At 38.2% G+C, this 14338-nt stretch overlaps 1 protein-coding gene across 1 annotated transcript in view; it reads right to left on the bottom strand.

Annotated features, from left to right (window-relative positions):
• XRCC4 (X-ray repair cross complementing 4) overlaps nt 1–14338 on the bottom strand; it is a 182216-nt gene that overhangs the window by 64731 nt on the left and 103147 nt on the right. Inside the window, exon 8 of the mRNA XM_068422815.1 lies at nt 1080–1224. Coding sequence (XP_068278916.1) covers nt 1080–1224 — 145 coding nt within the window. The remainder of the gene's footprint in view (nt 1–1079; nt 1225–14338) is intronic.

Raw genomic sequence — 14338 nt, forward strand, 5'->3', positions numbered from 1 at the left:
AGGACTGTAAGTTTAAACATTCATAGCTGGCATCAAGCCACAACCTTCTATGACAAAATACGACAATTCTCTTGCTGATTTAAACAGAAATCTTTGCTAATCATGGGAAATGTCTTTGTAGTCTACTTGTGTCTGTGTCTGTTCAGTTTATTATCCATTGTATATTAGATAAAAAGGGAAAGAAGTATTTTCAAATCTAACTTACCATAAATCTTAAAAAAAAAAGATCAGCTTTTGAAGAAAATACCACCAATCATATTGCAGCTCTAAGGTAATTCTATGCACAACTAAGAACCTCCCAGATCATGTGAAAATATTTCCAAAAGTCAAAATGATATAAGAAGAAAAAGACTTAATAATAAGTGTTATAAATTCTGACCCCCTTGTGTTTAAGAGCGAATTCTTTTTTTCTCCCTACTGATCTTATTTTCAAAAGAAATCTATGCTGGACTGTTAAAAATGGTATTGTGAATTAATTTCCACTGAAATGACAAAGACAGAATCACAGGATGGTGAGGTTGGAAGGGACCTCTGGAGATTGCCTAGCCCAGTCTCCCTCCTCAACCAGAGCCATGCCCAGTCAGGTTTTGAATATTTCCACAGATGGAAACTCCATGACCTCTCTGGGCAACCTGTTCCTGTGTTTGACTACCCTCACAGTGAAAAAGGACACTCATAATGCTACTACGCTCTGTGACACAACTTAGCTAAGCTGTCCATCTTAGTTTGACACTTGCTATAAATGCATCCTCCTTTGACTCCAGGGTTATACGGTAACATCGTTTCAGCAGGCTTCAATCTATTTGCTTAAAGTTACCCAAGTCAATTAAAGAAAATAATTTTACAATTGTCCCTTTAGAGGTGTATTAAAATCAAAAAGTCATTGGGCCTGACAATTTAACCATTCACATCTACTCTAAGTTGGGTAAAATTACTGTAAATGACTATACAGAATGCAACACAAGAATACCCGGTATGAAACATGAAACTGCACAAGAAAACACAAAAAAAAATGAAACCACAAACCCTCTGACATCTGTAGATATACAAACATTTCAACACATTTGAAAACTGCTTACTTTTCCTTGGCTGACAGTTCTGTCTCATAAGCAGCCATCTTAGCTCCTGTCCCAGCAGGCTTTGCTGTCCTTTGTCTTCGCTTTCTTCTTGGAGTGGTATCAACGACACCTGGGCTACCCAGAAGGGAATCCCTCCGTTCTGGTTCTGCCAAAAGGAAAAAGACCAAAGTCGAACAGAACTTGAATATGAAGTATTACATGACAATTCTTAAAATATTTTTGTTTATTTTTATTAAAATCTCTATACTGCGAAGATGGGCTCAGATTTGACAGTAGCTGGTGTCAAAACAAACAGATTACATAAAGGCAAATTCAAAAAGATCTAATTTAAACTAGAAAGATAAGCTTCCCTCAACAGCTCTTTGTAGTCAGTGGAGAGAAAGATAGGCAGTTATAAACCAGAAATATACTCATGATCTCCTCTTTCCTCCTTGTAGACTCCACAGTAACAGGAGCGGTAGCCTGCAGAGCGCAGTTTCACCTACCTGAAGTTAGTCTTTGTCACCTACAGAATAATTGAGGAAGATGTGCCCGTGGTACAGGGAAAGAAGCTTGTGCTGCTTACTGCATGGCTTCGTTCAGACTCTTGCTCTGTAGCATGGACAGCAGTACGCACCCAGAACAAACAAGAATTAAATAATTTTCAATATTCATTAGGGTAAAGCCTTGAGAGAAGCTTATTGCTGTGATCAGTATTTTGTAATGTACTAGTCATTCTGCTACCACGGACCTCCAGGCAATAAAACCTTACAGGTTCTGCAGGAGACTCCCTGAAGACAACGGGCAGAAAGACTGACGGACAGCCTGATGTCTGTTCAGTGAGGCAAGAAAACATCCATCTGGAGCAAATCCATGCATAGAAACCGGTAACACCAGCTTACTGCTCTACCCATGGAACAGGTGGCCCTGGTTCAGACTAAACCTCTCAAAGTGACAAAGAGTCGCTGCAGTCTGAAAGGAAAACAGGGAGAATTCCTAACGCCTCGCAACCTGAGACTGGGTAACCTGTCTAGGTTTCCTCTGACTCCTCTGTTGAAGGTAAGTAAAGTAAGCTCTGACCCAGTCCATTTACCTATTATTTTAATTTCCATCATTACTGCATAAACGACAATTTCACACCTGGTTCACATTTATATTATCGTGTAAATTCATAAAAGATGCATTATGTACACTTACAAAACAATCCCCTCTCTGCTTTGACACTTATCTACTTGAAGCTCAAATGTCAAGACAACCAGATCCTTCTTTAAGCCAAAAATCCTCCCTTCCCCTACTATTAATGCACTCAGAAGATATGTAGACATTTTTTACTCCAGCTATCGACATCTTGTAACATGGTTTTATTTGGTATGTCTGCTTTAAAAATAAAATCTTTAATTACTTTGAATTTTTGCAATAATGATATCCAGAACAGCACACATTTCAACTGAAATATATTAAATAATAATGTGGTGACTGAGGCTGATGCTATTATGGTAACTTCCCTGATTATTACTTTCTGTGTGTTTTAGGAAGGTTTAATCTTCACATGGATGAAAGACACCATAATTTGGGATTCAATGCTGAAGATTTTCACAGAAAGTAAATAATGGGTCCTATTTCTGCATTCCTTTCACAGTTGTTATCCACGTCTACTGAAAATGAAACAGGAAGAAAATATGCAACCCACAAGTAATATTTTCACTGTTTCTCAAAAAAATGTGCTTCTGACCAAGAACGCTGCTAAATTAAACATGTAAATAGAGGGTCCCTAGAGCCAGCGCAACCTCTGCTTACCATGCTTAAATATCAGAACCTCTTAGCTTTTACCAGCACGCACTATACTACATCGCAAATTTACAGAACTTTGCAGGGTGACAATAGGTATTAGCTGACATATTTCAAAGGTACAAGCTAATTAACAAGTTTCAAAGTCCAATACAGACAAGATACATTGCCTGATTCTCCACACTAAACTTTAATGAGCTAAGCATACTTTTCCAGTGCTAAATGTTGAAAACTTGTTCATGATTGTTAGTTACTATTTCCTGGCAGCATGTTCAAGGTAGTATATCTAATACTTACACTAATACTATTTTATATATTCCAGCATCACTTCGTAAAGTCAGCCCCTTCTTAAGACATATAAACCAGTTTACTGTCAAGAACCAAACAAACCTTAATAATTCTGCAGTCACAGCTCTTACCCTTCCTTGTTGCTGTTCTCCTCCCACACTCTCTGCTTTTGCCAACCAGCAGATCCAGAGGTTAGCTACATATACAAAACCTACATGATGCTGATGTTAAATAAATAATGTCTCTCTGCTTTTACTTGTGTAATATGCAACGGTGCTCGTGACCCTCATGCTCAGCATTGTTTACTGTTCAGACACAAATCCTGTTTGTCTTCTACAACAGTCTCACTGGTGCTTCAGTGAGAAAAATGGAAGAGAAATGTTCATCTTTGCAGCATACTGCATTTGTGCTAACTTCAGGCTGGGAAAGGGGTCTCAGTTTCCTACTAAACATCTCAATCTGATCTTTCCCATGAAAACAAATTTTGCTCGCATGACCTATTAAAACAAAGCAGAATAAAAAATATTGACCCAAGTGATTCAAGTAAACCTCTGCAATAAACTTGACAATTTCTATTGTGACAATGTCTGTCTTAATACTGCCAAGAAGAAGGCTTCTCATTCAGACAGCCTAGAATGCAACCTTACAAACAGCAGTAGACTGGCTCATAGATAACGGTTGGTTTGTTTGTTTCTTTTAATCCAAACTACCTCTTAGATTAGAAGTGCTAATGAAAAGATGGCATACACTTGAAGCTCAAAGTATCATGCATCACCATAAGACTTTAAACACACAGCCATTACTCCTGCCCAAAAATAATTCCCATTAATGAATTCATTTATAGTACTTGACTAAAAGCCAAAGAAAGCTTCTGGAAAATATTATTCATTGCTCAACACAAAATCATTTGGAAAAATGAGAGACAGTCTTGAACGTAAACCTAGTTTTTCACTCTGAAAATCTTTTCTGTCTAAATTTCATCACCTTTTTAAGGAAGTAAACTTCCTTGACTTCTCATGAAATTAATTTTTTTACTTTGATATTATGTAATACAATATGAATGACTGTTACACCTTTGAGAAGAATAGTACCAATCTAAATACAGACAAAAGTATTGTTTGATGGAAAACAGTTAATTAAATCTCCCAATATAACAAGTGTTGATCAAGAAAAGGAAATATTCCTCTTCCAGGCACTCTGCTAGAAGCAGCCTCTGGCCAGCCAGCCTCTGCCTGGGGAACTGCCAGGCTGAGCAGGTACGGAGCAAAATCACTGCAGGGAACGTGCGAGCAATGAAAGGGGGCAGACAACTTCAGTCGACTGCCAGCATCGAGGTTGGATCACAGCATTGTTTAGTGTACTAACATAGCACCATGATCTCTGAAAACTACAGGCATTTTAAAATTAATTTTTGTAGCTTGGTTAAAGAGGCAGTCCAGTTATATTCTAAAATAGACTTTTGCACTACTTTATTTTGATATGTAGAAGTCAATTATTTAAAAAGAAATACCTTCCAATCTATCATATTCACTTTTCAGTCTGAAAAAAAAAACTACCCACCTTCTTTCTCTGCCTCAAGTTGCACCAAGGGAGGTTTAGATTGGATATCAGGAAAAATTTCTTCCCCAAAAGGGCTGTCACGCAGTGGAACAGGCTACCCAGGGCAGTGGTGGAGTCACCATCTCTGGAGGGATTTAAAAGCCGTGAAGATGTGGTGCTGAGGGATGTGGTTTAGTGGTGGGCTTGGTAGTGCTGGGTTAATGGTTGGACTTGATGATCTTAAAGGTCCTTTCTAATCAAAACGATTCTATGACCCTATATCATCACCTATAATGAAAATTCTACACTTTGACTTGTCTAATTATTAATGACAGTGCTGTACTCACTGAGACAACAGAATCCAGCTCCTCTCAGACCAGGCTCTATTCTCAATAAAGGACTAAAACCAGTACTAAAAGCTTAGCTTTGCCATAAAAAATATACAGGGAGCAAAGCAAGCAAAAAATGAGTAGAAGCATTCCAAATTTGAGCAATCTGTTTGCCTACAATGACCTAACTTCAAACAGATAGAAAACATACTCTCAGTGTCCAAATTCCTGAAAGGTGTACTGCAAGCAAGAAAAAAAGCAGTAGTTCATGAGATTTTACATATAGGAAACACAGTTACAGACATTACTTCACTTCTCTTCACCTTGTTAACATATATTTAAGATGCAACAAAGGATCCCCAAACTTGAAAACTTCTATTTAATTCATTCCTATCATGCAAAACAGCTGGTGGATGTGCTACACTTGCTTAGCTAGACTGTCCTGTGTACGTCGAGATTAAAACCATGTACTCTTAACAGTACTTTGCAAATGATCTATTGCTGACTTTTAATGCAATATGGGTGAAAGCAGAACCTAGACCTTCCTATTTATAGTTGAAAGACTACACCAGTGTTTTCATTTGCTTATATTTTTATCCTGTTGGTAACCAGCCCCAAGTGTATCACATTTTTTCTTATCTTAAATGCTGATCATTTGTTTCCCTTGACAAATATTTTTTTTTCTCTCTGAATGTTTGTATTCCTCAGCATGGTAAGTTACATTAGAATGGGAGGTGTCCTTTGCAAATATAGCCCTACAGCCACAGACCCCATGGGATTAGTCCCACTGCTTATAATGCACACGATTGATTCTAGGTTAACCAGTCACTCCAGAAAAGGAAACAGTGCAAAGAAAAACATATTTGAACACTGTACTGATATCAGATTTATGTCATTGAATTACCAGGAGATAACATGATAATTTTAAAACCAATCATCAATATCAAATGGATTCAAGGAACATTCACATTTCTAGCACGCACCACCAAATAAAACGTATTTAGCTTTGTAAACTTGCTTTGCTCACAATAAAGAATTTGCAGTTATTAAAAAAACCGCTTTATTTATTTATGGATTGGAATAAAACAGGAAAGATTTATAAAGGACACAGGCATTTATTCTCAAGAAAAGGACCAGTCTTTATTAAAATGATATCCTATCCTGGAGATTTTATCAACAGCAGCACAAAAGTGTGTCACTTTTAATTTCTGTTCTGAATGAAAATGTACCCGATTCCTTTTTCATCAGAGTAGTAAGGACTTATGAAAAGATGGTCAGATTTTCAGATATTAAAGCTATCACAGGTCCCCTAAATTCCTCTCAGAGCCCCCCTGTTAACAGAACAGAATCTCCTAGTTGAATTCTGCTTGACTCCAGGCAGCATGTGTTGCTCCACAGACTTACTCAACTGAACTTCCAAGTTCTGCTGTCTCTCTTTAATGAAGCAGATGATTTAACTTAAAATCAGTCCCTTGCTCAAGGATCTTGCCCTTTTCTCTAGGATGGTTTCTTTGAGAAACAACCAGGCTGCACATACAATTACTGCCTCTCCCGCTTCCGCCCTTGCACAGCATCGGTAGCAGACAAACTAGACTGAGAGGACAAAGCGGTCACAAAACCATCACCTAAAGAGCACTAGGACTGCCTGTGACAGCTGCTCCCCAAGCTACGGAAGAGAAAAAAAAAAAGGAAGGGAGCAGAACTCATCACTTTAATCCTTGACTACAGCGCAACTTCAGTAATTACGTGGTTTCTCAATCTCAGCCTAATTCCTAAGGGATCACCATAGCTAATAATAATTAGCATCTCTTTGACATTCTCAGCAGAGAGTCTCCTAAATGAATGGGCATGGAAATGAATGTGTCTCACTGAGGTAGGCAATTCCTGCAAAGTAGGATTAAGTCATTCTTGACAGGCAATTTAGGAAACACCACTTCTACCTACGCTGAAGTTATCCTGTATATACACATGCTGACCATAGTCAGGCATTTTTCATAAGAAATAAATCCATTTAGATCACTCAGAGATCCAAAATTAAACATCGGTATTTACAGTTAACGCATAAGCTTCAGTGAAAGCAACAGGAATATGCCACTATTTTAATTTTAGGAAAACAGTAAGAACCATTCTCCATTCCCTTTGTTCTGTTCTACTTTATATTTCATTCTTTGTATAAATTTGGGTTTACTGTACCGTAATCCCCTGGGGCCTAAAGGCGGTTGAGACTGCAGTTCTATAAATTCTCTGTCAGTTAGTTATTAATGTTTATTTTTATAAAGAATATCTCCATGGGAAGTGTTTATGAAGACACATTTTAAAACAACTCCAGCAAAACATTTAGATCCAGCTATACAAAATTTATAAATTGTATCCAGTTCAGTAAGGAAGTTTACATTTCACCCTGTTAGACTCTATTACCACTGACAAAACATCCTAAGACTTAACATGTAGAATTCTCTATTTGCGAAGCCTGTTCTTTTCCTGATGCCACCCTTTTTCTAAAGCTTTTTAAATACAATTCTTTTCTTTAACTAGAAAAGCTTATTAAAAAACTTGCAGGGAAACTTATCAAATTGTAATTAAAACCTGGTTGACATCCAGTTTCCTTCTCAATGCTTATTTATTGGAGACAACTCAGGTGCTCATCTGTTACCAGTCCATATTGTCTTGAAACTAGATGGCAAAAACAATCAGGGTAAATTTGACAAGCAAATAATGAGTTTGTTCAGGAAGCCTGAAAATGTCTCTTTTCATGTACCAAAATATTAGAGGGGAAAAAAAGAATGCATTTTTACAAATATCTGCAGAGACTCTGAAGGACCTCATTAATTTTAATCATCAAAACCACGATCTCTGATAGAAATCCCTCTTTTAAAAATACTTTGATACGGGATATTTCAATGAGCCATACGTGTTTCATCAGATGAGATATTAATTTTCAACAAACCAAAATAATGTGTGTTGTTAAAAATACTTTAGTAATGCCATAATTCCAAGAAAGTCACTGGTTATAAACATTGTCAATGGTTGTGATTTATCAGTAACCCAGTGATCTTGAAAATCCTCACAGTATACACGTGTATACTACACATTTGTGGTGTCTCCAACCCCTAAAAATTAGTACCTGCCTTACAATACAAACTTTATACTGTGCTCAGATCTTTCCTGACGTGGGCCAGGTAGAGGCTCCATTACGAAGCGGTGAAAGCTAACAGGTTTCAATTTTGATATCTGAAACCTACTAACAACCAAAGTTGATTTCCCTGCTTTATTTTTCAGGGGTGCTTGACAGAAGCAACGGCAGCGTTGGTGACTCAGACGCTGTGGTGGTTTTTGACCAGCCAAAGGCTGTTTGGTGGTGAGTTGGGCTGCTCAGCAACAGCAAGCTCCAACTTCCCAGTGATCCACTGAAAATCCAGATTTATTATGTCCAGTTTTAGAAATCCTTTTCCATCTCTGACCCTCGAATCTTTCTGAAACTCTGTATTACTGCTGCCCGGCAAGGCTAGTTTTTGCGTACCCGGGTTGGATGCGCTGCTGTCAGGCACACCAGCACATCCGAGTTCAGGCAAGGGCATTTAAAAAGTCGTCATCTGAAAAGGTTTAGATGAGCTCACTGTCCCGGGTGTGACCATTTGCTGGAGTCATTCTCTGGCCTCCCTTGATGTCCTATTCGGATCATCTGTACCACCCAGGGTGGAGGTAGGAGGCTTCTGAACAGCATCCCCCGGAGACACTAAACAGCATGCAGGTCAAGTAAACGAAACAACAAAACAGACGGAGGGAAGAATGAAAAACATGAAGTCACGAAAAGCTTTGGAAAAAATTTCTGGGCCGAGATCTTTCCATTCAATGTGAGGTAGTGGAGCCGAAAGTCATTTCTCACCAGGCACGTAAAACATACACCTCATGCCTGGAGTACCAACTGGCATAATTTTTGCTCTAGAAAATTTTTATGGTGTCTACAGCTTATGTTGCTCATCTGGGCTCTGGCACTGACAGCGGTGGGCTTCCAAGTGTCATCTCTAAGGTCACCCTACGTGCCAGACAATACTTATTACTGTGCCTAAGCCCTGGCTGTGTGGATGTGGAGCCTGACATTTGAAAGCCAGTCCTAAAGAAGAGCTTGGATAATGGTAACGATATTACTTACCGATTTCAAATCGGTAAGAGATTGTTTTGTTAAACTTTATGTAAAATGGCCATCCATAATGCTATTTAGAACGTGAACATGAAGTAGCATAGCTGTTTATGAGCCGTTTGAAACACAGCTTCTGAATTAATAATAACAGTAAGTCTCAAACCCCAAGGCATGCATTTGTAAGAGCTACAGATACTCCTGTGCTAACTTCTTCACTCAAAATCAGTAACTCTTGGATGGTGAAATATAAAACAGTGACTGAAAAGATGCGTAAACAATAAAGCCTTTTGTCTTCTTTTTATTTATTTTTTATTTCTTTGGATAAAGCGCTGGGTTGCCCTTGTGCTTGAATAGTCTTTAGATTATCTAGTCTGTCTCCTGGAAATGTGCATAAAAGCTAGCTGGTTTAGAAGACCATCATCTTTACACACATATTTTATTCACTAAGAACCCTGCAGGGATTGTGAGGCCGGAGAGATCTGCCTCTGTGTACTGAAGGCAGTCTTAAAAAACAACTGTGAGCTGCACTGGGGCCATAACCTACCCAGTGCCCTGAAGTTGCACCATAGTGCTTTGAAATAGCTGGAGCTTAGGCTCTTATGCCGCAAGAATGATTTCTTTCCCCATTAAACAATTTTTGAGGAAATCAATACAACTCAAGGGAAGCCACAGACTGCAATAACTCTGGAAAACGTATTTTTTCATAATGATGGCATTTTATGGTGGACAAATTACTAACCTCTACCAATAACTTTATTGTGTGGTATCTTCTAAGCTGCCTTAAGATTTTTTTCAATTATATTATAAATTCCATTTTTTGGGGTATAGATATTTCTACTTTAGGTTGAGCAAATTTTTCAGGTGGAAAAATGTAAAATAAAAATCTATTTAAACAGGAACTTTGCCTGCCCGTATTTCATTACATATTAGTAAGGAAGTACAATAATGTTTAAACAATTACTCCATCCAGAAGCTATTTTGCTACTTATTTATATAGCAAGATAAATCCGTGGTCCTATCTGTTTTCTTTAAGAGAAAAAAAGACAGATTTGAAGCTTTAAAATCATTTATTCTAAAAGTTAGTGACACAAGCATTATGTCCCTTCATAAAGATAAGCAATTTTAACCTTGGAACACAAAACAGATGCATTAAAACTGTCCTTACATGTGGACATATATAATTAATGATTGGACAGAGCCTAATCATTCAAAATTTCATCGTCAAAGGAAAAATGTTGAGAAAGCATTAATGAGTAAAAAGGAAATGGAGCATCTCCTGCAGTTTATACAGTGGTTCTACATCACTAACACTAGCATTGGAAGCAGTCATGGCTTGGGGTGGCTGCTTACTCAGAAAGTTACTAACAAGCTTTTTACCTCCATTTCCATCTTTTCATTCTGTCTGTGGTCATGGTAACTAAAAGTCACCATTACCAGTTGCTGTTTTGTAGTTTGTGTGAAATGATTTACTTTCATCACGCTCCTAGACAATATTTGTTACTTGCCGATATTCAGGTACGACTCGGGTACCTAAGCATGGATAAAACCTTCTGGAATCTATATGCAGAAGTTAAGTTTAATAATTTTTTCCCAACCCCACAATCTTCTGGCATCTCATACTACAAATAATTTTCTAAGGATCAAAGTTATTCAACACGCAGGGTCCTGCACTGCATTCAGGGGGACATGGGATCAGGAACAAATCTGTTCCTGATCCTACCACTGACCTTGATGAATACCTATGCTTTGGTTCCTTGTGTGTAAACCATGAGTAATGTGTACTTGACTTTATGAAGTATCTTGACACTGAGGAACGAAAAGGATCACACAAGCCAGGTCCACAGGATAGAGGCACCTCTGTAAATGTAAGAGCAGCTAAGAGGTATTATTATTCCTGTAGACACCAATTATGTGCATGTGCACAGGGACTGTGGAGGATGGAGAGGGCAGGGAGGCTAATCCTCTGCAGAGGAAACGGTGAGTCTTGGGGTGGGCAGGTATAAGGAAAGGGCCAGTTTTGTCAAGCAAGGTTCAGTCACAAATAAGCTTGGGAGTTAGCAGCCCAACGAGCCACTCCAATGGCCAACATGATTCTTCAGCATCTGAAAGATTATAAAGTGTTATTACAATCTCCCAATTAATGTTGATAGAAAACAGTTGAAAGAATAAAGCCTAATTAATACAATCAAACGGTACTACTGACGGGATCAAAGGTCATGTCAATATTATAAACTGTGTAATTAAGAAAATAAATTTAGACACTCATGGATCAAAACTGTGGGGGTTTTGTTGTTGGTTTTGCTTAAATTTTTATTTTTATTTAAAGTAAACCTTTTAAAGAGTAAATCACTGCCCAAAGTATCCAATGCCTTGAATACCGAAGTGAAAAACTGGGAAGTTAGACATGATGCTGGGAGACATCCTTGGAAAAGCTCATGCTCTGCTCCAGCATCCTCTGGGCTTCAGTGAGGATTTAGCAAAATTTGGGAGAAACTGAGTGTATTGTGGTGATAGGTAAAAGCAGGTCATTGTCCAGAAAGTAACTATACAAGGTCCTGGACAAAATTATAACAAAGTCCGAACCCCTTCCCTCTGAAACATTTCATGAGAAGCTCGTGTCCTTTCCAAATAACCTTGCTACAGAAGGGGTTTTTAGAATATTTATATTGTGCTTTTTGGATGTATAGACCCTTTTCCTGAATTTAATATGCTTTAGATCTTATATTTCTATTGTATATTTTTAAATTTTGTATAACCATCTGATACAGCTCCAAATTCTTGCATGCATTTTCTTATGTTTGTTGCGGTACAAGCAAGCTGACCTGAGGTCTAAAATGTCATTCACTAGGAACAAAGTTCTGTTTACACCATTAGCTTTCTGGACCCATTTATTTCTACTGAAATTAATATAAAACCTCCACTAAATAAAAGTAATACCATGAATATTATCCACAAATTGCTGTTAGCTACCTGCTTTTTTCACACAGTGTTTCTAAAAGGCTTTTCATGCTGTGAATTTAAAGACAGCATTTAAGATGTCATTATGGCACATACAGCTACCATTAAGGCCTTTATAATGGATTCAGAAATGATGAACATAGAAGGTGCCTGTGTCTCAGTCAGACATGACATTAACGTTTTTATGGCAGATCCACTGGCACAATTTCAATCAACATCACAGGATAATTTTGCTCTGGAAAACGCTACAGGTAATTTTGGTTACTCTAAGTGGTTCTGAGAATATATTTAAAGAAATTTAGAGATCTCAGTAGGTACTTTGAGAGCAGCAATACATTAATATTTATTATAACATTTACTGAGCTGTGAACACGAAATCTGATAATGTACAAGACATTAACATACGATGAACAAAAAATGATCAATCAGCATGTCTCAGTCAGGATCAAGAGGCTGGTTTCATCTGCAACAACTTCTATTTAGATGCTTTTAAAGACTTACAATGCAGTCCATAGGACACACGCCTAGCACAATTCCAACCTTTAGTCATAATTTATTATTCACTGTGAATGGATCATAAAAGTTATGATGGGACCCGAGACCTGTGTTTACGTTCTGACCTGGGCTTTTTTTCTTCACGAGGTCCCTGGACATCTGCAGGGCTCTCCTGATCTGGCTGGGCTGTACACATGTGCAAAGGTCACCACTAACAGACCACAGCTGAAGACATAGTTAGAAAGGAGCTCAACTTCAGAAGCTTTAACCTACATCATGAAACCACCTATGAAACACATGGTTATTAACAAGCTGGAAGATATTCAGGGAAATTTTAAACAGTGATGGTGAAAATGAACGGCAAAAGACTACGGCAAATAGCCTGGCCCCAAGTTAATCAGACCACAGAGATGCACAGCCCAGATGCAAGATGAAGTAATGGCGCGGTGTGATGGTAAGAGTCACAGCCACGCTCATTATACAGAACTGGCTTTGCTCCCCTGGGACCCACTAACCCTGGGATGGTCTTTCCATATGGCAAAAACTCCGCTCCCCAGTAAGAAATAAACAGGATCACGCCCTGAGCTGTGCTAATGTTCCGTGCATCCTTCCCCAACCAACGTCCCTACGAGCCACTAGGGCCGAGAGGCACCGCGCAAATTCTTTATTAAAATGGGAATGACAGGTTTTTGATTACCTAAATCACCAAACCCACTTTGATGACACGAAACAACACGTGTTCAAGCCTAGGAAACATACTATCACATACTACTAAGTCTTTCTGATACTCAGACTAGCCTTTTGCAGTGTGCAGCAGCCTGAGAAATTACTTAAGAGTAGAACACAGCTTGGAATGGCAAAGCTTCATGCAATTCCTCTACCCCTCCCATCAACATGCAGTGATTCTGAAAAAAAAACAGGGATATCTAAATATAGGGATAATTTATGGTTGCTTAATATTTTATGCAAGCTCAAACTATCTATATGGATGACGAAAATACTTTCCTATATTTAATGTATTTTGTGATTTCATTACATTGGGAAATTCTCAGGCACCTTTACCACCAAATATTTATTTAAATTATTAAGGCCCTATGAAGATTTAAACACTTCCTGATGCTACTCCAAAACAACAATCATTGTAATGGTAAAGTCGTTTCTTTATAAAAAGTAACACAATTTCCCTGTAACTAAAGAAAGCTTAGAGAAAATGGGATTTAAATACACAGGGTGTAAATACATACTCCTTTCCCCACCACAGCACAGCTCAAGCCTAAGCTACAGACACTAAGTTTACCAAAATAGCACTCCAGAAGATCAGTGAAGGATAGGGGGCAAAAAACCCTCTGATACGCAGGGAAAAAATACAAATATGTGTGCAGATCATTCAATGTAAGTGCAAAGAAATGCATGGAGATTAATTATTTCATCTGTTCTATTCTATCTGCAAGAAAAAGTAGCTTTGATAATCTGTGAAACAAAGGAGGTGGGGAAAAGGCAGCATGGCAACATTGATCTTACGAGAGAACTGCAAAGGCATCCAAAAATTAATTCAGCAAATGGCAATGGCAGATTAAAAGCTTTCTCTTAACTAATGGTTCAAAAAACTGCTCCCACACTTTTAAAGAAACAGGAATAAATGACATATACCCTGCTTGAAATTAAGAAAAAAAAATTCACTGTGCTAGAACCAGCAGACAATTTAACAGGTTTTTCCTCTGGCGCCTTGCTGCAGGGAGAAT

This window comes from Nyctibius grandis, chromosome Z, assembly GCF_013368605.1.
Source record: "Nyctibius grandis isolate bNycGra1 chromosome Z, bNycGra1.pri, whole genome shotgun sequence".
In the NCBI taxonomy this organism is placed as follows: Eukaryota; Metazoa; Chordata; class Aves; order Nyctibiiformes; family Nyctibiidae; genus Nyctibius; species Nyctibius grandis.